We start from the raw sequence: 27,104 nt of genomic DNA on the forward strand, positions 1-27,104 counted from the left end.
TTTACACAAATCATACGAACACAGAATTCAAATGAACTAAAAGTTATACCTAGTAATAAGGTCACAGTAGGGGGTCACAGTAAATACTTGACACTTTTGTCTATAGAAGCTGTTTTTCCTCATTTTTTCTGCTGTTTGTCTGTTGTTTTTGAATACTGCATACTAATATCCTGTATTTTCTGGTTGCTTCCATTTATTCATGGCATTTAGCATACGCTTCTATCCAAAGCGACTTACAGTACTGTGACAGTATACTGTCTAAGCAATGAGGGTTACGGGCCTTGCTCAAGGGCCCAACAGTGGCAACCTGGCATTGGTGGGGCTTGAACCAGTGACCTTTCAATTACTAGTCCAGTAACTTAACTGTTAGGCTACAACTGCCCTGTGTCCTAATAAAAGACTGAGAAACAATTATATATGGTGATTATACCATTGCACATACACATAAATACTGTACATACGTCTCTTAATCATTGAATTCTGGTGTACAATTCAGTCCCATTGCTACAGGTGTATAAAACCTACCTATGTAGTCGTTTGTGAAAGAATGGGTCGTTCTAAATAGCTCACTGAATTCAAATGTTGTATTGGAATATAATGTCATGTGGCTTATTGCAAAGCAATGACATTAATTGGGGTTTATATTCAATTTAGGTTTAAGAGAGCTAGGTTCAAGCTATTGCTTAGGTGTACGGGGAGCTCACAGTAAATACTTGACACTTTAGTCTATAGAAGCTGTTTTTTCTCATTTTTTCTGCTGTTTGTTGTTTTTGAATACTGCATACTAATGTCCTGTATTTTCTGGTTGCTTCCATTTACATTTATGGCATTTAGCATACGCTTTTATCCAAAGCGACTTACAGTACTGTGTCAGTATACTGTCTAAGCAATGAGGGTTAAGGGCCTTGCTCAAGGGCCCAGTAGTGACAACCTGGCATTGGTGGTTCTTGAACCAGTGACCTTTCATTTACTAGTCCAGTACCTTATCTGCTAGATCTAGACCTTAACTGCCCTGTATCCTAATAAAAGACTGAGAAATAATTATATATGGTGATTATACCATTGCACATACATAGATACTGTACATACGTCTCTTAATCATTGAATTATGGTGTACAATTCAGTCCCATTGCTACAGGTGTATAAAATCGAGCACCTATGTAGTGGTTTACAAACATTTGTGAATGAATAGGTCGGTGAAAAGAGCTCACTGAATTCGAATGTTGTATTGGAATAGAATGTCATACAGAATGTCAAACACATACATAATGCAAGTGAACAGGTTAAGCACAAAAATAAAGATTAAATAAAATGTTGGGGCCTACCGAAGATTTCGGATGGTAGCGCATTCCTGCATGCATGGGATCCATGGATTCAAGAGAGTTAGAACTTTTTATGTTCCTCCGATTTACTTTGTTAAACCTTCAGGTTCACTCCTGTCGATAAACTCCAGCTTGAGCAAAACCAGTTTCGGCGTTTGTTGTTGACGTCAGGTGAAACGACTATATGAAACCAGCAGCAGTCTTCTTACGAAAGTATGAGTAATTTACGCAGCAGTAAAATCAAACATAAAAACAAATAAACTAAAGATATGGTATCAAACAAGAATTAACTCGCCCGAAGATAACCAACACACACAAGCAAAGAAAGAGTCGTCTCACAAACACCCGGAAACGTCCTTCTGAGCGGAAAACAGTTTCTCTGGATTCAGGTGACAATGGGCGCGTCCCTTTCAAGCGAAACCTACCTGTCGCGCACAGGTAAGTTTCGAGCCTGCGCAATGCGCACCATGTGTAAAACCCGTGATTTACGAAAGAATAAGTTTAACCCTTTAACTTTTAGTCTAAATACTTGGGTAAAAATAAGCTGTATTTATATAATCTTGTTTGGGCTGTATATACTCCTTGGTTGACATGTGTTAAACTTAAAGATTCTAGTGGATGGTTTTAAGAATACAGCCTTTCTAACCTTTATTTATTTATTAGGATTTTTACGTCATGTTTTACACACTTTGAATCTCCAGTTCACCTCACTGGCATGTCTTTGGACTGTGGGAGGAAACCTGAGCTCCCAGAGGAAACCCACGCAGAGAGGAAACCCACGGGGAGAATATATAACAATGTTATAATGTTATATAAAGTTATAATATAACGAACCATATACCATATACCAAATACTATAGTTACTCATTACACAAGGTTCATCAGTTCACAAGGTTATATCGCACACAGTCATGGACAATTTAGTGTTTCCAATTCACCCTACTCGCATGTCTTTGGACTGTGGGAGGAAACCGGAACTCCCAGAGGAAACCCACGCAGAGAGGAAACCCACAGGGAGAACATGCCAACGCCACACAGAAAGGACCTGGGGATCGAACCCAGTACCTTCTTGCTGTGAGGCGACAGTGCTACTCACTGAGCCACTGTGCCCACCCTAGTTAACTTGAAGTTAGCAGCTGAAAAATGATCCATGAAAGTTGTATCATTTTTGTGATCATCTGTTTCAACTGTTTGATAGAGGCTCACCTACCATCACTGGGTTCTCAGCGATGTTTTGGCCAGATGGAAAATTATTGGCTATGTCTAGGGAGGATGGCTGAAGCCCTCCAATGGATTGGCACCCTGTCTAGGGTATTACTGTACTGCACACACTATGCACTCACCTGAGCTTTTAAATAATTGTGGTTGATTTTTGCAAACCTTGTTAAATCTAAACTACAGTCATATAGAACCTTGAAATAAGTGTAAAGTTCTCTACAAGGTGCACACTATACATCTAAATGAATCTCTAAAAAACTGAAGGATTTGTTTACCTTAGACAATATGTTGCCAGATTCCACTATTATAAAAACAGGGGGCAAATTGCTATTAATGGTTAAAGTGCCAATGCAAAGACTACTGCCATCTAAGAGAAGCACAAAAACTCATCTTTCAAAAATATATAATAGTGTTTTGTTAAATGATAAGTCAAAGTCAAGCTTTTTGAAAAAAAGGGTTTGCCACAGTTGATCATTTGTCCACATTTTTGATTTGGCACAGTTTTAATCTGGGATGCAAAAACCACCCTTCCTGACACAACTGTTATTTATCCAGGCTTGGGACTGGCACTAATAATGCACTGATATGTCAACGTATTATTCCTCAACTCTGCGAATCAATCAGCCAGCAGAGGTCGTAATTGTTAGAGGAACCCAGTCCAGCTTTTCCACCCTGTAAACAACAGCCAATCGTTGTTCATGTAGGCGCCCAGCCCAGCCGGATGGCAGAGCTGAGATTCGATATGATGTATTCGAAATCCCAGCTCTTGTGTGTTAGCGTAATTTACCACTGCGCCACCCGAGCACCTTTTTGTGAGTTTTCTGATGTATTCTGTAACATTCCAAGACATTGCTTTATCCAAATGGTAATAAAATATAATGTTAATAGAAAACCTTTATTTAGATTTTTACAATTTGTACTGATCAGATAACAGATAACAGATAAAAGTAATGATCAGATAACAGTGTCAATAAAGAGTATGGGGTCTGGGGTTAGGTTTGTATTCTTGTACCAAGTATATCTCTGTAATTGCTTCAATTGAAATGACATTTTATTAAATTACTTTAGGATTTTGTTAAAATTTGATTTAGCGTGCCGTTTTTCTTAAAACATCTCGGTTTTTCCCCTGGGTAGGAAATTGTCACAGTTTCATCTCTTTGTCTTGGTTCACGTACTGCATACTGTAGTTGTGAGTCCTGCTTCCTGTAACATCTGACATAATGCTGACATAATGCTAACATGTCTTTCACAATGAGAACATATTACAGACATAATGGTCATAGTGTAGGTACCTTATGCAGCCACTAGGTAGTGCCACTTCTTTACAGAACCTAAAGGGACAGTAGAAGAAAGTACATTACCTGTAGCTCCCCCTACAACCAGGTAAAAAAAAACAGACAGGCTCTGCCCAGATCAAACACATTGAGACCAGTTCTCTTGTTGTTGTTTCGGTATCACTATGGAATACGCCCTCCTGCATATGCCTCAGAACCCTATACCACTACGCCAGCCCATTGGCTGGCCGACAGTCATGACATTTGTGTGTCCCGCCTGTCATATACGATGCACTGACGCATCATCATTTAGTCATTCAAAACCCCATTCTTGCTTAATTCCAGAAGCCTGTGTATTTCCAGCTTTGCTGCCAACAGGTGGGGTGAAAAACTCAGTCGGTACTGGCTATACAAAGGTGAGGATAAATTATCCCAGATCTTCACCATAGTCCAGGTAAATTCAAACCAGACAGTTTGTTCTCAAACAACAGAGTGATTTGGATTAGCAAAGTTCGCCAGCCAGTTAACCATTACACTACAAACTGCTGTTTATAACTAATCCATTATCAGTCTGTTCTCTCAGCAAACTAATTATTCAGACAACACACTGTATAATTTGTTCTGAGGCAGAATTTTTTGGTGTAACCTGACTGTTTAGCACACCAGCTACATGGTTGTGCACTTGCAAGAAACAAAGACACATACCAGATCTGATCTGCATGTCTGGGGCTGTGACATGCCCAGGCAGCAGTAGTAAATTCCAGCTCATGTGAACACTGCATACATTTAGCCATGAATAGCCTGCACTGCAGACTAGTACGTCACGTAAGGCCGGCTTCCCTTAGTATTGGAGTGCGCCAACCGACTCAATGTCTATGTCCCACTGCCCTCCTTACTCAAAGAAGCTGAGGAAGAAGATGAAGTAGAAAAGAATAAGGAATGTTCCAAATCTCTTTTCTCCAAGGTAGAAGATGAGTTTGAAGACTACACATTCATCCCTTTCACCCAAATGTCCCACTCCCAAAATGCAATGGAGCCCACAAAAGACACAGGAGAGGCATGATCCTCACTGCTTCTAAGTGCTGAGCTGCCAGACATGATGAAGCATGCTGTAGTAAATCTGAAGATATCATGGCCTTTTGTAATAGCAGAGATTGCAAAATCTTGCTATAAATGGAAAAGTCTGTCAAGGACAAAACGAGTGGCTAGACAGCTTCTCACCTGAACTTCCTCATTCCGAAAAATGACATTCAAGAACTTTGTCCCATATTAGAATTACGTGCTCTGAGCAAAGAATTGAGGAAGTACTTATTTAGAATGCTCACTCATTCAGTCCTATTGAGGTTTGTGCGTCCAGGTGATTCACATACATCGTCACATCCAACCTGAAAAACAGGTATTTTTACATACACATTATGGCCAAAATCGGACACCTGACCATGATCTTTTCAGCTGTGACAACATCCACTCTTCTGAGAAGGTTTTAAAGTATGTCTGTGGGAATTTGTGCACAGTCAAAAAGCATTTGTGTGCCTCAGGGGGTGCAGCGGTAAAAACATATGCTAGCACACCAGAGCTGCGATCTCGAATACATCGTATCGAGTCTCAGCTCTGCCTGCCGGCTGGGCTGAGTGGCCACATGAACAACGATTGGCCTGTTGTTCATATAGGGGTGGGATATTGAGCTGGATAGGGACTTCCTCATGACTGATGCAACTATGACCTCTGCTGGCTGATTGATGGCACCTGCACAGAGTCAAGGAATAATGCGTTTATCAGGGTGCGGCTCTCTGTACACAAAGCTGATCCGCATATAAACTTGCCTTGTGTAGGTGAAAAAATGCAGTTGGCTACTGCACACATGTTGGTCAGTTTTGCTCTCCTTAAACAGAGATGGAGATCAGCATCAGTAGAGAGGAAGCGCAATGCAATCGGGTAATTGGATATGACTAGATTGGGAGGAAAATTGGAAAAAGCATTTGTGTGACTGGGCACTGATGTTGGTCAAGAAAGCCTTGATTAATGTTCTAGCTCATTTCAAAGCTGTTTAATGGGGCTGAGGTCAGGGCTCAGGACATACAATTGCTCTTTGACTGAATAAGCACAAAGTCCTGCAGACATACAGTACTTCAAAGTCTTGTGAGAAGCCTCAGAAGAGTAGCTGTTAAAGATAGCTGCTAAAAAGATAAAGGTAATTCAGTTTTAATACCATTTATTTTTGAATTTGGATGCCCAGCAAGCTCATGGTTAGGTATCCAAACATTTTGTCCATATGGTGTATGTGGGATCACAGATCTCTCACTGTCTACAAAGATGTGCTGTACAGGTGGTGGCAAAAGCCATGGCCACCATGGTGATCCAGGAAAGAAAGTGATGGCTAACCTTGGACTCCCAGAAGTCCCAGATGATCTTCAGAACAGCCCTAACACTAAGGGAATGGTAGTCTAGTGGGTAGAATTTTGGGCTATCAATTGAAAGATTAGCGGTCCAGATCCAGGCTCTGCTATGCAGCCACTGTTGGGCCCTTGAGAAAGGCCCGCCGTCCAATGACTGACCCTGTGCTCTGACGCCAGCTTCCAAACAAGCTGGCATATGCGAAGAAAGAATTTCATTGTACTGTATATGTATATATAACAAATAAAGGCATTCTTCTTAATGCAAAAGAGATGTGAATAGAAGAAGGGGATAGTGAAGCCCTACAGCTGTGACTACCCAAAAATCCACCATGCCAGGGAAATCCCATGACCAGGCAAAAATTCAGCAACCCAGCCTTCCTCCTGAGTTTGCCTTATGGTGCTGCTGTGAATGGGTAGAGCCAGACTACCCTTTGCTTACTGGTTCTCATCCCAGTGTTTCCAGTGTTTAATCAGAGTAAAGTTCTCATGCTTCCCAATGTTCAAAGGGACAAAACGAAAAAGAATAGAGGGTACTCCAATGCCAGATTCAATTCCACTCCACACAACCTTAGCTTAGGGTTGTTGCCCACACAAACTCAGTCATGCGAGCCAGCTCACTCGTAAGAGGTCCACAAGAGGGCGTCAGTGCATCACGGATGGGCAGCTGGAAAAAAAATGCAATTATCTAAACACCCCACCCCAACATCAGGTTCTGGTTCTGTGGTTGCTATACTGCCTTAGCACCAGGGCCGGCGCTAGGGGGGGGCTGTGGGGGGCATTGCCCCCCCCAAATTGTGTCTTTGCCCCCCCCAAGCAAAGCAGTCCAGAACCGGGGCTAGGGGGGGCTGAGGGGGGCATTGCCCCCCCAAATTGTGTCTTTGCCCCCCCAAGCAAAGCAGTCCAGAACCTGCTTAGCACTAAACCTGTCTGCCTAAAAGAGCCTCTTATAAAAGCAATTTAAAAAGCTGTTTACAGTTGTCTGGTTTTTGTGGAAAGATAATTGAAAGTCTACACAATAATTGAAAACACATAGAGTAGAAAAGAAGAGAATGGCTTTATTTGTCATATATTCATATACAGGTGTACACTACAATCAAATTCTTTCTTCGCATATCCCAGCTTGTTTGGAAGTTGGGGTCAGAGCGCAGGGTCAGCCATTGTACGGCGCCCCTGGAGCAGACAGGGTTAAGGGCCTTGCTCAAGGTGCTGGGATTTAAACTCTCAATCTTTCAGTTGATAGCCCAAAGCCCTACCCAATAGGCTACCACTGTCCAGAGTTTCATATAAACAAGTCTTTGTATTTTATTTAATAAAAAAACAATGTCATGTAGTAAAGTGAAGGTACTGTGGAACAGTAACATGAACATAAACACCGTAAACATATCTACATCTACAAATGCATCAATATTTATAACATTTTTGTTACTAAATAAAGTCCCACAAATAAAGATGTGCAGAGTTTAACATGCAGTCAGACTCCATAGCGATCCTATTTGTACTTGTTCCATTTTTCATGAATTAAATAATATAAAAGATTTAAAAAGGTTTTTTTTTTTGTTTCGGTTGGAATGCAGTTGTAAACACGCTGGCACACCAGAGCTGACATCTGGAACCTGCAAATTTGAATCCAAGCTCTGCTTTGGAAAGACCAGGTGAATGTACAGACAATAATTGGCTCATCCGAACTGTAGGAATGCTAAAGATCGGTGTGTGATTCTATGGCGCAATACGGCTCTCCGCATTAACTTGTGAAAAAGAAGCCCTCGCCTGCAGCATACGTGTCAAAGGGGGCATGTGTCTGTGTTCAGGATTTGAGGTCAGCAGCAGTAGAACTAGCAAAATGCAATCGTGATATTAGATACAACTTGATTAGAAGGAATGCGTTAAAAACCTGTACTGTTCTACATGTACAAGCTACAAGCTGTAGCCTAGCGGTTAAGGTAAAGGACTAGTAATCCAAAGGTTGCTGGTTCAAGCCCCACCACTGGCAGGTTGCAGCTGTTGGGCCCTTGACCTTCAATTGCTTAGACTGTATAATGTAACTGTAATGTAAGTTGCTTTGGATAAAGGCGTCTGCTAAATACTGAAAATGTAAATGTAAAATTGTTCTTAGAAGTAGTGCATAGGCACTAACATGGCTGAGGGTGAGTCTCAATTCAGTGAGAAAGATCTGTAGCTTCACTTCCAATTCAAATTAAGTGACAGCTGTTGGAAAAGCATTTATTAAACAATGCAGTTTCCTGCATCGTTTGTAAACGACAACGTTCTTAAAATGTATTTGTAAATAACCTCATTAACATTAATGGTCCCAGTTTCCATTTAAAACCCTATCATTAATCCTTGACATTTTAGGAATTTGAAAGGTTTGGGTTTTATTCATTTAACGTAAAGTAAAGTAAAGTATTATTCAGCAAGGAAAAATGGATTAGCTGAAAATCCTGGTAACTCAAACAGATCTTGATATTCTGGTATCATCTGAAATTTGGTTAAGATGCACTGTGAGCAAATCTAATGTAGCCTTGGGTGAATACAACCATTTTTCCAATTTCATAGAAATTCAGGGTGAAGAGGTACAGTCATCTACGTATGTAAGTGCTTGTTTTATTCTTCGTGTTAACTACAGAACCAACCAGGCCAAACTTAAAAGTCATTAACTGATTGTGAGTTGTTGATATGTTGATAGAAATTCTTAGACACACTAAGCACACACTAGTCTAGTTTTAGTGAAAAGCACAACACTGTTACTGCTGTCACTCTTATTTCAAATGACATTATTTTTACCCTTAGAGGAAGCACTCTGCAGCCCTTTTAATTAATCTTTCAAATGCTTTTAATACAGTTGATCATTCACTGCTTTTAAAAAAGACTGCACAATGCATAGTTCCAGAGTTACCTAATGTACAGACAGCAGTGTGTGGTTTTTGGAAATGTTAAATCTAAATTTGCATGATGACATTGTTTATTCTGTAACTGGGTGTAAAGTGCACTGCAGACACTGCACATTTTGTTGCTAAATCTCTTTAGCATTGCTTTAATGAGTTACAAGTTGCCCTCCATAACCATAAGTTAGTTCTTAATGCAGATAATACTAAAATGAATAACTCTACCAAAAGTGGTGCAAATACTGAGTCACAGAATTTTAATATTTTTTAATTTTAGATAAATGTTGGACTGTCATATCAATGAAGATGCTCTATGTGCACTCTGTTTTGTTTTCATTTCTGTTCCCCTGCCCTATCCACACCCCTTGTTTTTGATTTGTCATATTGTTATTGTATGATCCCTTTTTGTATTGATCTGTCTTGACCTTCACCTGTTTAACAGAACATAATAAAACTTTGCTGATCTTATGCTCATGTGTCCTGTCTCAATCGTCAACCCAGCATCAAAGAATTGTCACCCTGCTATGGACATAACAAGTTGGCGAACTCTAAGTGTGACAGCACAGTTTGGTAGCAGAAACTGGCTAATCAGATGCAGCAAGAAACTGGCTTTATACCCTGCTCCCAGAGCACACCTCATATGGTAAAGTCTGTTGAGCCACATCCTGTCTCTCTCCATGCCACTCTTTGATACGGTTCACTTCCAATACACCCACACCATATGATGGACACACTCTACCTCTGTACCTGTCAGGACTGACACTCTATTGCCAATTACACCATTGAGATTCGTACCATAGTAGCTGAGAGTCAGTGAAACTCAGAAGCATTAATGTCCATCTCTCAGGAGGGTTTGTCTAAAGAGTTCAAGGATTAACCTGCCATTTCTAGCTTTGCTGCTCTGGCCAAAGTCCTGGAGTTGCTCCTTGAAGGCTCCAGAGTTACCTTTTATACTAAGCTTCCCATAGTTGCAACAACACAACCCAGGGATTGACACATTTAGTTTCCTTAAGGGAACCTAAAAGTCTCATTAGTCAATCAACCAGTCAATAGTTCCCTGGAGTATTTTAACTTTTAAGTCCAAAGCCCCAATGACTGTGATATCAACCAAGCAAGGAACCATGGCACCTTGGGAAAAGTTGTTTTCCTCATCAGCCCCTGAACCCAAGGCCATGGAGAAATACATGGGCATTAGCGCTTGGATAAGGAGATTCTTCATCCAAAAAGAAGGATGGGTCATTGCATCACCATCCAATTTGTGATCGCACTTACCTTTTCAAGGTTCATGGTTACCTCCTTAAATCCAACAATGTACCACAGGAAAGAGACATTACATGTTTCCATTTAACATGGAGCTGGTTCTCAAGGAGCTTATTCATTGCACAGTATTGTATAGAATTGTCAAAACATTTCTCAATGCACGTAATTTAGGTCTTTCCCCATCTACCAGTCATAATACTGTAAAAAGATTTAGTTAATCAGGAGGGGAGGACCACTGTTGAATGAATATACCTTTGTGTTCTCAGATAATATTGCATTAGAAACCTTCATGCTGCTGTGATAAACGTAGGATTTGAAGTGCTGTGGAAAACGTCTTCACGTTTTCACCATGTTTGTGACATGCCTTGAACACATCTATGAGAGGTGTTGAAATAACATTACAGCTGAAACAAATTAAGGGTGTTATTGTGATGTTGTAACCCAGCTTTAGATGGTAAAACTAGCAGCAGGTTTAAAGATCAGCAATACTATGAAGGAGTTTAGTTGTGACATTGTGACAAAGCAGTATTAACAGTATTAACATATCCTGCTACTATAAACTACTGCTTCACTGACTTGCTTTGTACATTTGCTGTATCATTTAACTGCTAAAGACTTCATTTAACTTTGAATCTAGCTCTGTACGAGGGTTATAATTATTCATCACAATGTTCTTTATGGGTTGCATTTCCGATTGTGTACTTTATGACGTATGACTTTATTTTTGGTATACCACATGCAGTCAGTAGGAGGCGCGCCTTTACGTCTGAGCGCTGTGCTGAACGCTGATTGGAGGAATGAGAGGATACGTCGCTGTACATTCCATGATCCGCTGCGCACATACAAGGGCACTCTCCGGGATTGGTGCCATTTTTGTGGAATAGCGAAATAAGACCTTGTTTCTCTGTAAGCGAAGATTGGCCAAAATATAAATGTAATCAGTGATTGATTTATTAAGTGTACGCTGTGATCGATCGTTTCAGTTAAAGAGAAGTGAGAAACAGTTTGGAAAGATGCGTTCAATCCCAGCAATGTTTGTCCTGATTTTGGGCATCGTCGTTCCTAGCATGGCTGGATATATCGAGGTAAGCTACTAAACATGTTCATTTTAATAATTAGGGCGAATTATAGACATTATATTTTTACATTTTGTTGTTGTCTGTATTGTAGAGTAACATTTTTGTCTGCCAGTTGATAAAATCTGATAAGGTACAATTTTAGGGGCAACCCATGTGTAATTTTTTTTGTCTTTTTCTGTAATATAGCTTAATTTTTAAATAACAATTCGACTTGATTATCATGTTTGTTATTAACTATTTAATGCCTAAGTAAAGCGAAATAGAAATAATTATTCGTAGGGCTATGTAGCCGAACCAAACGGTTCTCCTTTACTAGTAGTAAATAAGTATAAATAAATAATAAATAAATAAATAATAAGTAGTAATAAATAAGTAGTAATAAATAATAAATAAATAAATAAATAATAAATAAATAAATGTAATAAACAAATGATAAATAATAAGTGTAAATAAGTAGTAGTAAATAAGTATAAATAATAAAATAAATAATAATTAAATAATAATAATAATAAATAAAAATAAGTAGTAGTAAATAAGTATAAATAATAAATAAATAATAATTAAATAATAATAATAATAAATAAAAATAAGTAGTAGTAAATAAGTATAAATAAATAATTTTTAATAAAAAATAATAATAATAATAAATAAAAATAATAAATAAATAATAAGTATAAATAAGTAGTAGTAAATAAGTAGTAGTAGTAGTAAGGATGCTCGATAACCACTGTCTAACCTTGTTTGCGGTTTAATTTTAAGACATTTTTGGCTCAGTGGCTATCACTGTCGCCTCACAGCAAGAAGGTCCTGGGTTCGATTGCCAGGTGGAGCGGTTCGGGCCCTTTCTGTGTGGAGTTTGCATGTTCTCCCCGTGTCTGCCCGGGTTTCCTCTGGAAGCTCCGGTTTCCTCTCACAATTGAAAGACATGCAAGTGAGGTGAATTGGAGATACAAGATTGTCCATGACTGTGTGACATTAAACTTGTGAACTGATGAATCTTGTGTAACGAGTATTTACCGTTTCTGTCATGAATGTGTAAAACATGACGTTCAAATCCTGAATATGTAAATACAACTATAGCAAGCTTGGCTTTCAGTAAGTAATAGAGAACTTTTATGGAAATTAGTTTTACAATGGGCCTTGCAAGAACGAATAACAAATAAATTGTCTTCTCTGTCAGTCTTATCAGTTTTTTTTTAACAGTGATGGTTCCTGAATTAAATGTATATCCTATAGCAAAATGTTGAATTGTATATGAAAGCCATTTTAATGATTCAAATGTTTCTGGGATTTACTTATAGAATTTACTTAAAATTGAAACATTGTTAAACCTTGCCTAGCTATGTATAATTGCCATTACTGTAGTCTTGATTGTCTAATATTATTATTATTTATGAGGATTTTAACATTATGTTTTACATACTTTAGTTACATTCATGACAGGAACGGTAGTTACTCGTTACAAAAGATTCATCAGTTCACAAGTTTAATGTCAAACACAGTCATGGACAATTTTGTATCTCCAGTTTACCTCACTTGCATGTTTTTGAACTTTGAAACTGGAGCTCCCGGAGGAAACCCGTGCAGACACGGGGAGAACATGCAAACTCCACACAGAAATGACCTGGACCACTACACCTGGGGATCGAACCCAGGACCTTCTTGCTGTGAGGCGACAGTGCTACCCACTAAGCCACCGTGCCGCCCTAATTGTCTAATAAATATGTGATTGTATTATACTTAAGTCATACCTTAAGTATAATAGTGGACAGTGGTAGCCTAGTGGGTAGAGCTTTGGGCTATCAACCGAAAGGTTGAGAATTTGAATTCCAGCTTTGCCAAGCAGCTACAGCTTAACACCCTCTGCTCCAGGGGCACCGTACGATGACTGACCCTGCGCTCTGACCCCAGCTTCCAAACAAGCTGGCATACGCGAAGAAAGAATTTCGATCTACTGTACATCTGTATATGTATACATGACAAATGTGGAGCATAACATTAATGTTTGTGCCCCAAATATTTGACATTTTATATCTTTAATTTCACAATCAACCTGTTGGGTCAGTGATTCGAAACCCTGTATATGATGCGGCACCTGATACACTAAATTAATGTACAACGCAGCCTACCATGTCACTACAATCTCAGCCTAGCACCTACACGTCTACACTCCACACAGTGAAGTCTGTTGTTAGACATGAAAGAAGTAGCCAGACATTTTCTTGCCTGATCAAGCAGGGACATCTCTGGAAAAGACGTCTAGAGGGCAGCATGCGTTGCTCCAAAATATCTATGTACCCCTCAGCTAATGGTGCTCTTAAAGATGTTCACATAACCCATTCCATCGACCATAACACTCCCATACCATGACAGATGCTGACTTTGCATTTGCAATCTTTGCATTGATGTGCTTTTGAACACTATTTTAAACTTTGTACATTTGTAGCTAAACTGTGTTTACTGAGGGGGTTTTCAGGTATTTTCAAGCCCATGTGGTAAAATTACAAATGCATGTTGGTTTTTATTTTGCAACCTTGCTGGTCTGAAATTGCTCTGTCATACACTGTCCTTTTATTCTTTGAGGGCTTAAATAATAAAAATTGTGGTCTTTGCCAACTTCTATAAAAAATAACAAGTAACCTCAGGTGGCAAAATAGAACTCATAAGCCAGTTGGGTCAAAATTTGCAGAACCATTTCTAGCAACCATAACCTGATGTAAACATGTTTTGCAGAAGTTTATCAGTTTCTCACATTGTTTTTGAGACAGCTTGACCCTGCATTTTTCATTGTTGCTCTGTTATTGTTTGAAGGCTTTGTTTATGCACAGCTCTTATGATTCTGCTTTAGTTTAATCAGTCCAAAAGATATTGTTCAAGGACTTGTGTGGTTTGTTCAGGTGCAGTATTGCAAACCTAAGTCATGATGTCATAATCCTTTTGGAGAAAAGGATTTTTCCAGCCACCCTTTTGTAAAAGTTAAACTTATTAAGTGTTTCTGTTCTCTGACCGTGGATTATATTTGCTGGAACATCTTTTCTGCGAAGGATTTGTAACGGTCTGGAAGGCACTTAATTTGTAATCAAGCCTTGTCACAATGAAATATTGTTTGGATATGGCACGACATGCTGCAACTGCTGAGAGGAGGGGCAGGACCTTTCCTGTCAGGAACTGTGAAGTGCCTCAAATAACTCCTCTCCTAAAGCTTGCCTGACCTAGATCACAGGAAAAGGAGATCCAAAACACATAAGTCACCAAGAGGATTGGCTACCTAGAAGAATAAAAGCTAGTCAATCTTCTTGTTTCAAATTTGAAAGATCATTTGCGACAGTGGTGAAATAAATGCAATTGCTGGCTTTATCCAGATGGTTGGATAAAGACAAATTATAGTTGATTGCCAACCTAAGAAACCCAGCCCCACATCTACAACCACTCAGAAACTACTAAATCATCATACAGATCAGTGAAGAAATGTCTAGCAGTAAAACTAAAAGGTAGACAGGCCTACCACAATTTACATAAAGAACAAATATAAGTGCATCAGACCAGATTAAAAATATTAAAATCAAGTTGAAGTCACAGAAACAGTGGAACTGCTGTGGCTTGAGGGCTACAACTTGCTGTGTGTGTGGCAGTTGTAACCTAGTGGTTAAGGTACAGGACTAGTAATCAAAAAAGGTGGCTGGTTCAAGCCCCGCCACTGCCAGGTTGCCACTGTTGGTCCCTTGAGCAAGGCCCTTAACCCTCAATTGCTTAGACAATATACTGTCACAGTACTGTAAGTCGCTTTGGATGAAAGTGTCTGGTTAATGCCAAAAATGTAAATGTGTGGAGGGCAGTGTTTGATCTACTCCATCAAACTTTACAGTCAGGCAGATGCCGTTCTCCTGACATTAGCCAAACCCAGATTTGTACATCAGACCACCAGATAGAGAAGCGTGATTCATCACAGAACACTGTTTCCACTGCTCCAAAGTCCAGTGGTGGCATGCTTTGCACCACTCTATACGAAGCGTGGTAGTGTTTTTGGTGACGTAAGCCCTGCATGCAGCTGCTCGGTCTTGTAGAGCCATGCCATTAAGCTCTTGGCATACAGTTTTTATGCTGATGTTCGTGCCAGAGAAGATTTGGAACAACACACAGTTGATTGTGGAATATCTAGGAGGGAAGAAATTTCATGAACGGACTTGTTGCAATGGTAGCATTCTGTTACAGTACCACACACAAATCTTGTGAGTTCTGCAATAGCACTCCTACACAGTGAAAACCACTAATGTACACCATTTAATTTAGCCTGGCAACGGATTGCAAATCATGTTGCTACATTCTTTTAAAATAATTTATGATCATATTCTCAAATGGCTGTAGGTCTTAATACCAACCAAGCTTGGCTTCTGGTTCTCTCTCTTAAATGTAAAATTCGATGCCTGCAACACAAAAAAGTTGGGACAAAGGTATTCATTGTACCTTTTAATTGTTTGGAAAATGAGGATACTACTGTATGTTACAGTTTAGCTGGTGGAATTTCTGCCCATTCCTGCTTGATACCAGACTCCAGCTGCTTAACAGACTCTGGTCACCATGTTGAATTCTCCTCTTAATGATGCACCATGAATTTTCCATATAAGACAGATCTAGACTGCAGGCAGGCCAGTCAAGCACACTTGCTCTGTGTCTTTGAATCTAATGTACTTTCCCACATGTAGAATAAGATAGACATTCTACAGTGTTGTGTTCTGCATATAGAAGATAATTGGTGTTCCTTTTACCAGTCTTAAATCCTAAACACTGTTGAAGGATTTGTTGTATTTAAGCACCTGTTGACTTCATTCTTGAATTTCTTGGTTGTTAGCACAGTTGTTTTCTTGTTTACCTTCTTTGGTATTGGATTTAAACTGACCTCTTTAAAACTGCCATCACCTTGCAGCATATGTCTTTCTAAATTCCCAACAAATGCCTCTGTGTGGGTGGTGTCTTCACATATATACACTGATCAGGCATAACATTATCACCACCTCCTTGTCTCTGCGCTCACTGTCCTTTTTATCATCTCCACTTACCATATAGAAGCACTTTGTAGTTCTACTGTAGTCCATCTCTACATTTCTCTACATACTTTTTTAGCCTGCTTTCACCCTTTTAGTCAATGGTCAGGACCACCACAGAGCAGGTATTATTTGAGTGGTGGATTATTCTCAGCACTGCAGTGACACTGACATGGTGGTGGTGTGTTAGTGTGTGTTGTGCTGCTATGAGTGGATAAGACACAGCCATGATTATGGAGTCATTGCTGGACTGAAAATAGTCCACCAACCAAAAACATCCAGCCAACAGTGCCCCGTGCGCAAGTGTCCTGTGACCACTGATGAAGGTCTAGAAGATGACCAACACAAACAGCAGCAATAGATGAGCGACCGTCTATGACTTTATATCTACAAGGTGGACCAACTAGGTAGGAGTGTCTAATAGAGTGGACAGTGAGTGGACACAGTATTTAAAAATCTCCAGCAGCACTGCTGTGTCTGATCCACTCATATCAGCACAACACAAATAATACCTGCTCTGTGGTGGTCCTGTGGTGGTCCTGACCATTGAAGAACAGGGTGAAAGCAGGCCAAAAAGGTATGTAGAGAAATAGATGGACTATAGTCAGTAATTGTAGAACTACAAAGTGCTTCTATATGGTAAGTGGAGCTGATAAAATGGACTGTGTGTAGAAACAAGGAGGTGGTTTTAATGTTATGGCTTATTGGTGTAAGTCACCCATGCTGTGGGCACTAATACCATGACAGATGAGTGCTTTTGCACATTTTGTCTTTTGTACAGAGAACTTCATGTAAAATACAGTCATCAGCCAAAACATTGTAAATCATTCTCTATAAAGGATTAAGAGAATGAACAAAATGTCCCAACTTTGTTTATATTTGTTCACTTTTCTTTCACACCTACACCCACACATTTTTTAATACTTACACACACACACACACACACACAGCACCTCTGTTCTTTCTGCTTTTCCTCATCATCTAGCAGGATGTAATACCCCGTCCTTCTTACCATTTTTCCATGCTCTTATGAATATTATCCCAAGGCTACCTGTACAGTTTGTACAGAGCATGTTTTCCTGCCACCGGGCCCTCTGCTCAGTGAATCAAAACTGCACTTAAAATGTCAGAATGGTTTCAATTTTAAAAAATGGTACTTGCAAGACTATAGTATTAGGGTTTTTATTAGTGGTGTCACAATGCATTGTACAACTAAAATGTAATTTGATGCAGTTGAGGTGATAAATATAAATTAGCTATCAATGTGTTCTATCTAAACCCCTTTGGTCGACGTCAATATTTTAAGTCGATGCATCGTTTTTAAAACTATGCTTAAAAATGATCCTTTTTCATTTCTACAGTGTTTCCATTCATATAACCGTTCATATGATTTCCCTCAGCACTACTTGCTTCGTACATGACCTAAGTCGTATTTGGTCCAGTCACTGGTTGCCGGCATTAAGTGCAGTCTTAAAAAACGTCTTCTGCAGCAGAGTCAGAGGCTCAATGTAGAGAGCTTTCATAGAAAAGCTAAATGATTTCCAAGACCCAAATCATCAAAAGTTTGGGAATACTTAAAACTGGCACAAAACAAAAATGTGGTTTGTTCACTCTGCAAAGCTTTGATGGTACCACAGCAGCACTTGCACGATGTTGCACTTCTATATTGTTTCATTAAACTTCTTAATCACGGAGATCCTAGAATACCGAATTCCTTAGCGAGTTCAGATTGGGCGCAATTTTACTTCTATATTGTTTCATTAAGCTTCTTAACTGCGGAGATCTTGGAATACTGTATTTCCTAGTGAGTTCAGTGTGCAGTGCCACGCACTTGCTCTGTTGGGCTCGCGAATAGAATTTGAAGTAAGTTTTGAGTGAATGTGTAGGTTAGAATCTGGGCTCATTCTGTCTTTACTGTAGGGCTGCAACGATTAGTCGACGTAATCGATAACGTCGACTATAAAAATTTGTCGACGTGGAATTTCATTGTCAACGCGTCGTTATTATTGCAATGCACTAAAGGGACTGCAGGGGGCGCAGCATCGCTTCCATGGCGCAGCGGGGAGTTTATGAAGACAGAGAGGCAAAGATAAAGAGACTGAAACTTTCTAAAGTATTTCAGCCAAAATAACCCAAAGAAACGAGCTGGACGCAGACACTACAGAGCAGAGTTATGGTTTCACACCAGCAACACGGTGAAACGCCTTGCAGCCGTGATGACCAGCGTTATTACGGTAAGTTTTTACACGCTTTGTGCTTTAACCAACGTAGTTAATGTTTGTTAATGCTAGAGTACTTGTCGGAAAACTATCTAAGAGTTCGCTATTTTTCAGGTTTGTTTGCTAGCTAACTCATTAAGTGCAATAGTTAATCAGTCATTTATATGAGTAACGTTATATAACTTAACATTATAGCCTAACGTTACCCTGTCTCGTCTTGCATATTTTTTGCTCTCGTTAATGAGAGCATTCATTCTAAATAATAAGCCTCATCCACTTAATGATAGCTAGTTAGCTCAGCAGATAATTCAGTTAAGATATTTAACCTGTTATGGTTTAGTTGGCATAGCCAGTACACTATTTGTAATAAACTATGATACATAGCCTTCAGTTTGTGATAATTAATACAGCTTTCTCTTTTGCTCTTTCTATTAATAGCACTAAGCAATGGAGTGTGGATGACTTTGACCAGAGAAGAGGTTCATGCACCCCTCAGATGGCTGAGGTCTTCACAGACAGCATTATGTGTTTTTCATAGACAGTTCATATATATGTTTTTGACTTCCAGAGTGATAACTTTTGAAACATAACAGTTTCTAATGCTGTCCAAAGCTTTTGTATTTAATTGATTTTTTTTATTGTGATTGTGTATTAATGTTTCAAATATATTTAATTAAACTATCAAGCTTAAGTTTCATATTCATGTTTCATGGGTTATTATTTTAATTTGATATTGGAACTTAAATAACATAACAGGGTTTTGTTATGTTAAGGCAGAGATGCAGGGTATGACATAAATAATCGTTGACTAGTCGACTAATCGGAAAAAAATAAAATAAAAATAATCGTCAGATTAGTCGACTACTAAAATAATCGTTAGTCGCAGCCCTACTTTACTGTACATTGGACTTAATAAGATGTACCTACTTCTATTTTATTTCTGTTGTAAGTTTAAGCACTTTGCTTTGTGTACGTTGCACTTTGGTTAATATGAAGCACTTGAGAATTTGATAAAATGGACATAAACCCTGTTTACATTCACTGTGCAGAACCATTGTGCACAGTTTGATTTATAACAAGCCCAAATACTATAGATCTGGTGGAACTGTTAAAATGCTTTGGATTGTTAATAGACCGATTTTTCTCGCCAAAAAGGCCTTGGAACAAGAATACGATAAACATTCATCCTACAGGTGTTAAAAGAGGTCAGGGCGCTCAACAATTTTCAGACCAAGCTTAACAATCAATATTGTTTATGGTCTCACCCAGATGACTGTTGTCATACTGAAACATAAAAGGGCATTCCCCAAACTGACAATGTTGGAAATGCAACATTTTGTCATATTCTGTATTCCTCTGGCTTTCTTTTATTGGTAGTGATTTCAGGGCCTGTCTTGAGTTTAGCTTCATGCACTGGAGGTTCTTCTATGTAGTTGAGATCAACACAAGTATCTTGGCAACTGATATTTGTTTATATAGATATTCTGTGCATTTCTTCCATCGTTGCTTGATCATTGGTCAGTTAACTCTAGGGTAAAATCTAGTCAAATGTTATGGAAAACAGTTCTTGTTTTCCCACATTTGTTTTCATCTTCAGTGTTTTTACTGGGGGCGTGGCTCTGCTGCATGACCCTGTGATCTTGTGTGATCTGTGATGTTTTTAATGTTTTAAATTTTAAGTACTACTACAGGAACAGATAAAATCCAGGCATGCATCTGTTAAAAGCATGTTTGGTTTTGTGTTACCTGGCAAAAAAACTTGTTGATCGACAGTTAGTGACTATTATTAATAAAAATTTGTTTTATAGATTTTTTTTTCAACTTAACGTACGAACAAATTTCGGATTACTAAACGAAATTCGTGAAACACGTGACGTCACAAATAGGTTCACTATGTGAGTATGATGTCAAAATATTGTAGAGCAGGATATCGTTCCCTGGTTGAAATGGTGTTTTGTTACGATATGACAGCATGGTTTGGAAATTTAAGCTGCAAAGGTAGAGGAAAACTGAGCAAAGTGAGAATTAGTAGTAAGGTAGTAGGAAGAAGTTAAAGACATATTGAAGATTTGTTCAGGGATCATGTTCATAAAAACAGCGTTGACAATAATAAAGGGCACACTACATCTCGTTAATTCACAATTTAGACTATTACAGTCAGCCAGTATAGGATGCAGTAGAAATGTTCAGGTTGTAATTATTTGCGATATGTTAGAGGTATGTTATTTTATGTGATACATGTCGTAAACATATAAATGATTTTACTGCCACAAATGTTTGTGAGTGTATATGTGTATACGTATATGTGTATATGTGTGTGTGTGTGTATATATATATATATATATATATATATATATATATATATATATATATATATATATATATACAGTGTATCACAAAAGTGAGTACACCCCTCACATTTCTGCAAATATTTCATTATATCTTTTCATGGGACAACACTTACAGCTTGTATAGCAGTGTAGATTTACTGTCTTCTGAAAATAACTCAACACACAGCCATTAATGTCTAAATAGCTGGCAACATAAGTGAGTACACCCCACAGTGAACATGTCCAAATTGTGCCCAAAGTGTCAATATTTTGTGTGACCACCATTATTATCCAGCACTGCCTTAACCCTCCTGGGCATGGAATTCACCAGAGCTGCACAGGTTGCTACTGGAATCCTCTTCCACTCCTCCATGATGACATCACGGAGCTGGTGGATGTTAGACACCTTGAACTCCTCCACCTTCCACTTGAGGATGCGCCACAGGTGCTCAATTGGGTTTAGTCCATCACCTTTACCTTCAGCTTCCTCAGCAAGGCAGTTGTCATCTTGGAGGTTGTGTTTGGGGTCGTTATCGTGTTGGAAAACTGCCATGAGGCCCAGTTTTCGAAGGGAGGGGATCATGCTCTGTTTCAGAATGTCACAGTACATGTTGGAATTCATGTTTCCCTCAATGAACCGCAGCTCCCCAGAGCCAGCAACACTCATGCAGCCCAAGACCATGATGCCTCCACCACCATGCTTGACTGTAGGCAAGATACAGTTGTCTTGGTACTTCTCACCAGGGCGCCGCCACACATGCTGGACACCATCTGAGCCAAACAAGTTTATCTTGGTCTCGTCAGACCACAGGGCATTCCAGTAATCCATGTTCTTGGACTGCTTGTCTTCAGCAAACTGTTTGCTGGCTTTCTTGTGCGTCAGCTTCCTTCTGGGATGATGACCATGCAGACCGAGTTGATGCAGTGTGCGGCGTATGGTCTGAGCACTGACAGGCTGACCTCCCACGTCTTCAACCTCTGCAGCAATGCTGGCAGCACTCATGTGTCTATTTTTTAAAGCCAACCTCTGGATATGACGCCGAACACGTGGACTCAACTTCTTTGGTCGACCCTGGCGAAGTCTGTTCCGAGTGGAACCTGTCCTGGAAAACCGCTGTATGACCTTGGCCACCATGCTGTAGCTCAGTTTCAGGGTGTTAGCAATCTTCTTATAGCCCAGGCCATCTTTGTGGAGAGCAACAATTCTATTTCTCACATCCTCAGAGAGTTCTTTGCCATGAGGTGCCATGTTGAATATCCAGTGGCCAGTATGAGAGAATTGTACCCAAAACACCAAATTTAACAGCCCTGCTCCCCATTTACACCTGGGACCTTGACATATGACACCAGGGAGGGACAACGACACATTTGGGCACAATTTGGACATGTTCACTGTGGGGTGTACTCACTTATGTTGCCAGCTATTTAGACATTAATGGCTGTGTGTTAAGTTATTTTCAGAAGACAGTAAATCTACACTGCTATACAAGCTGTACACTGACTACTCTAAGTTATATCCAAGTTTCATGTCTATAGTGTTGTCCCATGAAAAGATATAATGAAATATTTGCAGAAATGTGAGGGGTGTACTCACTTTTGTGATACACTGTATATATACTGTGTATATATATATATATATATATATATATATATTAATGCCATGAGTGACTGAAGATTCACATTGTGTATAATAAATTATATACTATTCTACAAGGGATCTTCAAGTTTCCACACTTTTATATTTTCATTGTAAACGGTGAGGGTGGGAAAAGTAGTAATTGGTCGTGTCTGAGAAGCTGAGACAGAGCTTATAGTCCGGATTTAGTCTCATCTGATTTACACCTTTTTTGCTGCTTAAAGAAGCTTTAAGGGGAAGAAGATTTTCATGTGATGTGAAAGCAGCACCACATCAGTGGCTACACAAGCAATCAAAACGTTTTTTGCAGATGGCATTAAAAAGTTGGTACGAAGCTGGGAAAAATGGATCGGAAGGTGACTGTAGAAAAGTGATGTAACTGAAACTGGTCATCCAATTTGTTGTCTTTCTTCTTTTCATTCTTTTTAAGTGTCATGCATTGCTTCACTGGTTCTCTGTAAATTATGTCTAGCATCTGAAATCAGTTAATGTTTTCCTTGAAGACAGGTGTTATGTTCCTTGGTCATATTTCCTTAGGTCATATTCCAAAATGAACTCCAGGTCATGTATTTGCAATTGAAATTGAGCTTCTGAATCTCTTGGTACAGTGTAGTCAATTTGGTTTTACCAAACTCCATTTGATCCAGGTTTAAATGTGGTGTTTTGGTAGCTCTCTGGTTTCACTCTGATTTTCGACCTTGGCATTTCTGTCTCCCATAACCAACAGGGACATCTCGTTTGCAGTTCTTGTCAAACACACTCCCATACTAAATCCGACTGTTTCCTGGATTTCTTTAAGGCTTGGTTTTTGCGTGTCCTTGGTGGGAGAAATTGTGATCTCTGTAGCCATAGACTTGATATGAAATTGATGTCTAAAAGTAAGGTCAAATGTATTTGTATAGTGCTTTTTATATTTGGACTCAAAGCAACTTGACAGATTAGAAGACAAAAAACCCTGATAAACAAACTGAGGGCAACACTGGTAAGGAAAAATTGCTTTAAAACTACCAGGGAAAAACCTTAAGAGGAACCAGACTCAACTAAATCCATCCTCCTTGGGTGGCCTTGAGGATAATTAAAATCATAAAAAAGTATTTGATTGAATAGGCTACATATGTATAAATAAAATTATTTCCAACAAAGGTTGTAGTGAATGAAAGGCACAAGGAATTTGAGTTCGTTATCTTTAATTCAGTCTGAGGTAGAATAAAGTATGTTGGTGAGTTCAGTCAGTCCAGAAATGATCACAGATTGCCAAGACATTCGGCAGTCAAGCAGGAGAGGCATTGTTGGCATGGCAACCTTAGACCTAGGGGTTTCAGCCTCAGGTCAGTTAAAGGGTTCACGTCAGAGCCATCTCTGGGTAAAAAATAGAAAAAGTGGTTAAAATGAGCAGAATCATTGGTAATAAAATGTCAACAGTGTAGATTATAGCAAGAGACTCCGGCTCCCTAATTATCACAGCTTAACTGAAAGAGGGTACTTCTCAGGTTTGAAAAAACTAATCAAAAACCTGTGCTCAATATGTTTACTCAAACACTGCCTAGCCAGGCCATGTAGCACTTTAGTTTAGCAGAGGAATGTTGTAATCTGTGTGGAATTTCATTGGCAAACAGTGCAGAGAGAAAGGAATAGGACTAAAATGCTAAGACTTTCAAGTTAAATTTTAGTTAGTACTAGGAAGACTGTATTTGTGTTAGCACAAGAATTGCTTTGGAATTTCTCAATGATTTTTGTCTTTTAAAACATTTAAACACAGTTTTTGTATAAATGAATAAATAAAACAGCACAACACACAGCACACCCCCAATATATGGTTAGATTTCTTGTTCTTTACCTAGATCTGCTGCTGTTGCTACCAATCAGCAAACTCTGTCACAACTGTGGTTGGATATTTGACCACTCTTTTTGCCAAAATTGCTATAGTTCGACCTAAGTTGTTGCACAGATTTAACTTTTTAGTACAACAGATCTAGTATGTTTGGGTCATTATTCTTTAAGAACAGACAATAGCATCTAACCTTTATTACTGGCTAATCATTTAAAGTAAAGAGTGAAGCCGCAAAAGTCAAAGTGCGATATAGTGAGGGATTACTGTATATCACTAAATATCACTAATATTTGCTAATAATAGATGCACAATAGGGCAGCACTTATGCCACACAGCAAGAAGGTGCTGGGTTTGATTCCCAGGTGTTCTCCCCGTGTCTGCATGGGTTTTCTCCAGGAGCTCCAGTTTCTTCCCACAGTCCAAAGACATGCAAGTGAAGTGAATTGGAGATACAAAATTGTCCATGACTGTGTTTGATATTGAACTTGAAGTAATGAATCCTGTGTAGCCAGTAATTGCCTGTTCTGTCATAAATGTAACCAAATTGTGTGAAAAACATGATGTTAAAATCCTAATTAATAAATAGGTAGATGAACAAATGGAATTACTTTAAATCTGTCTTGTTATAAGGATTTAATACACATTTACTAGTCAATCAGAAACCTGATAGAATTTTCAGATTGAATACTAGTACCAAAGTCAGTCATTGCTCAATTACTTTAACAATTAAACATATTCTATGTGAATGCGAGTTTTTTACCCAGGACAGAAATCTATACCTAATTGGATCAGATATAAAATAATTTTTTAGAAAAACGGCTCCTTCTAAGATTTTAAAATTTCTGAAAAGCATAAAACTAAAACATCTCTTGTAATCTCAACCTCTTTAAACATCTTTCGTGTAGTTAAAGTGTTCTGAAAAACATACAAATGGCACGCCATAGAGGTGGCTCTAAATACAGAGCTTATAATGGCGATAAAACACAACACAACAACCAAAGTCAGTGCACAAAGTGTCATGAAAAAAACATCATTAACTAATTCTGATGTAAGTTGGAGTATTCTAAGAAATTTTACTGATATTGATTGTCTGTATACGTTTTATTTCTGTGCATTGTGTGTTTGTTTATATATGTGTGCTTTACACCTAAGGATAAAAACCCAGTCTCCAGTTTATCAGGAGTTATTTTATATTGCACCAAATAATTATTTAAAGCATAGACTCAGATTCTGAGAATATTCATGTAGCATATCTGTTTGCAATATTGGTTAGCCTTGCTAAAATTGACTACTGTTAAATTTTTTTTTTATTTGTGCTGTAAATCTTAACCTTAAAGATTTTCTCTTTTATTTATGTTTTTCTGTTATTGTCCTTATTTTAATTGTATTTATTGTTTGCATTTAACAGGTACATTAGAGGAGTAATATACATTGGTAACAAAGCTACTGTAGTTAACTTATTGTGAACACAATTAGAATTATTTCTTTCTTATCTTTTACAGGCATTAGCAGCCAACACAGGGACCGACTTTGCAGTGGCAGAACCTCAGGTGGCCATGTTTTGTGGAAAACTTAACATGCATGTCAACATTGAGACAGGTCGGTGGGAGCCTGACCCATCTGGAACCAAGAGCTGCATAGGGACCAAGGAGGGTGTGCTGGAGTACTGTCAGGAGGTGAGACATGCTGTCGTAAAGCTCCATAAATAATACATTATTAGTATTACACATAGACCAAGTCATACAAACAAGATGCAAGTTTGGCCACAGTAGAATGACCCACCAACACCTAATAAAATGAGAAAAACCCCAACCTGTGAAATCTGCTAAACACCTGTTACAATCAAACACATCCTGATAGAATGGCCAAAATACACAAAAGAAGGACAAGAAGTACACATGCCTAAAACCACAAAATAAATTCTCACAAAAGACAATACAAAAGCAGTTTTAACCTGCCTCACAACCATAAAAATGAAAATATAAAATGGACTCACAATATAAAGAGAAGATACAATACGCAGACTCAAACAAAATACCCATCATGCCATAAATAACACAAAGCTGTTAAACAAAAAAAGAAACACAACTGTAAGATACTGTATGTAGGAAGGCTGCATGATTAATTATATTTTATCATTATCTCAACATGTGTTTTTGCAATGCGTCACAGATCCTGAGTACAAGCTCAACTTGAATAGCATTAACAGCTTTTTTAACACAAAAGTCCTAGCAAGAACCAAATAGGGATTTTGTTTATGCAAATGCTTGACTCTATAGACCATCGAGGGATATGCTAGCTTTTAGAATGTTCCCTGCCCAAAGCGTATGCTTTGCAGCAAATCTATTGCTCAGGAATAGATTGCTAAAACTAGCACTAGAGTTTGAAATCCAAACAACTCAATCAAGTATACCCTACAGTCTTCCAGCCAAAGTATCTGCCACTGTATGTCGCCAATCCAACATCCACCAAATAAGACACACCTAAAGCAAAAAAAAAAGTTCTTTAATACCATACAATAGAGCAGTAGATCTCGAGTATTGATCACTGTTTAGGCTAAAATGTTCTTCACTTTTTTCAAATTATTTTTCTCTTATTTTCTTTATGCTTTTGCT

The 27,104-nt window shown here is 38.7% G+C and overlaps 2 protein-coding genes across 5 annotated transcripts in view; one reads left to right on the forward strand and one right to left on the reverse strand.

The window, feature by feature from the left end:
* The window catches only part of st14a (ST14 transmembrane serine protease matriptase a), a 32,827-nt gene extending 31,457 nt beyond the window's left edge, over positions 1–1,370 (reverse strand). The window contains exon 1 of the mRNA XM_063004531.1: positions 1,326–1,370. Coding sequence (XP_062860601.1) covers positions 1,326–1,370 — 45 coding nt within the window. The remainder of the gene's footprint in view (positions 1–1,325) is intronic.
* Positions 1,371–11,210: 9,840 nt separating this feature from the next.
* Positions 11,211–27,104, forward strand: part of aplp2 (amyloid beta (A4) precursor-like protein 2) — a 46,874-nt gene continuing 30,980 nt past the window's right edge. For 2 of the 4 annotated variants that reach the window (XM_063005277.1, XM_063005279.1), the window contains exons 1-2: positions 11,214–11,437; positions 25,992–26,165. In XM_063005277.1, coding sequence (XP_062861347.1) covers positions 11,366–11,437; positions 25,992–26,165 — 246 coding nt within the window. In that variant the 5' untranslated portion in view covers positions 11,214–11,365. Of the gene's footprint in view, positions 11,438–25,991; positions 26,166–27,104 lie in introns of all 4 variants that reach the window. The other 2 variants (XM_063005280.1, XM_063005278.1) reach the window with 2 other exon arrangements.

This window comes from Trichomycterus rosablanca, chromosome 11 (assembly GCF_030014385.1).
Source record: "Trichomycterus rosablanca isolate fTriRos1 chromosome 11, fTriRos1.hap1, whole genome shotgun sequence".
In the NCBI taxonomy this organism is placed as follows: Eukaryota; Metazoa; Chordata; class Actinopteri; order Siluriformes; family Trichomycteridae; genus Trichomycterus; species Trichomycterus rosablanca.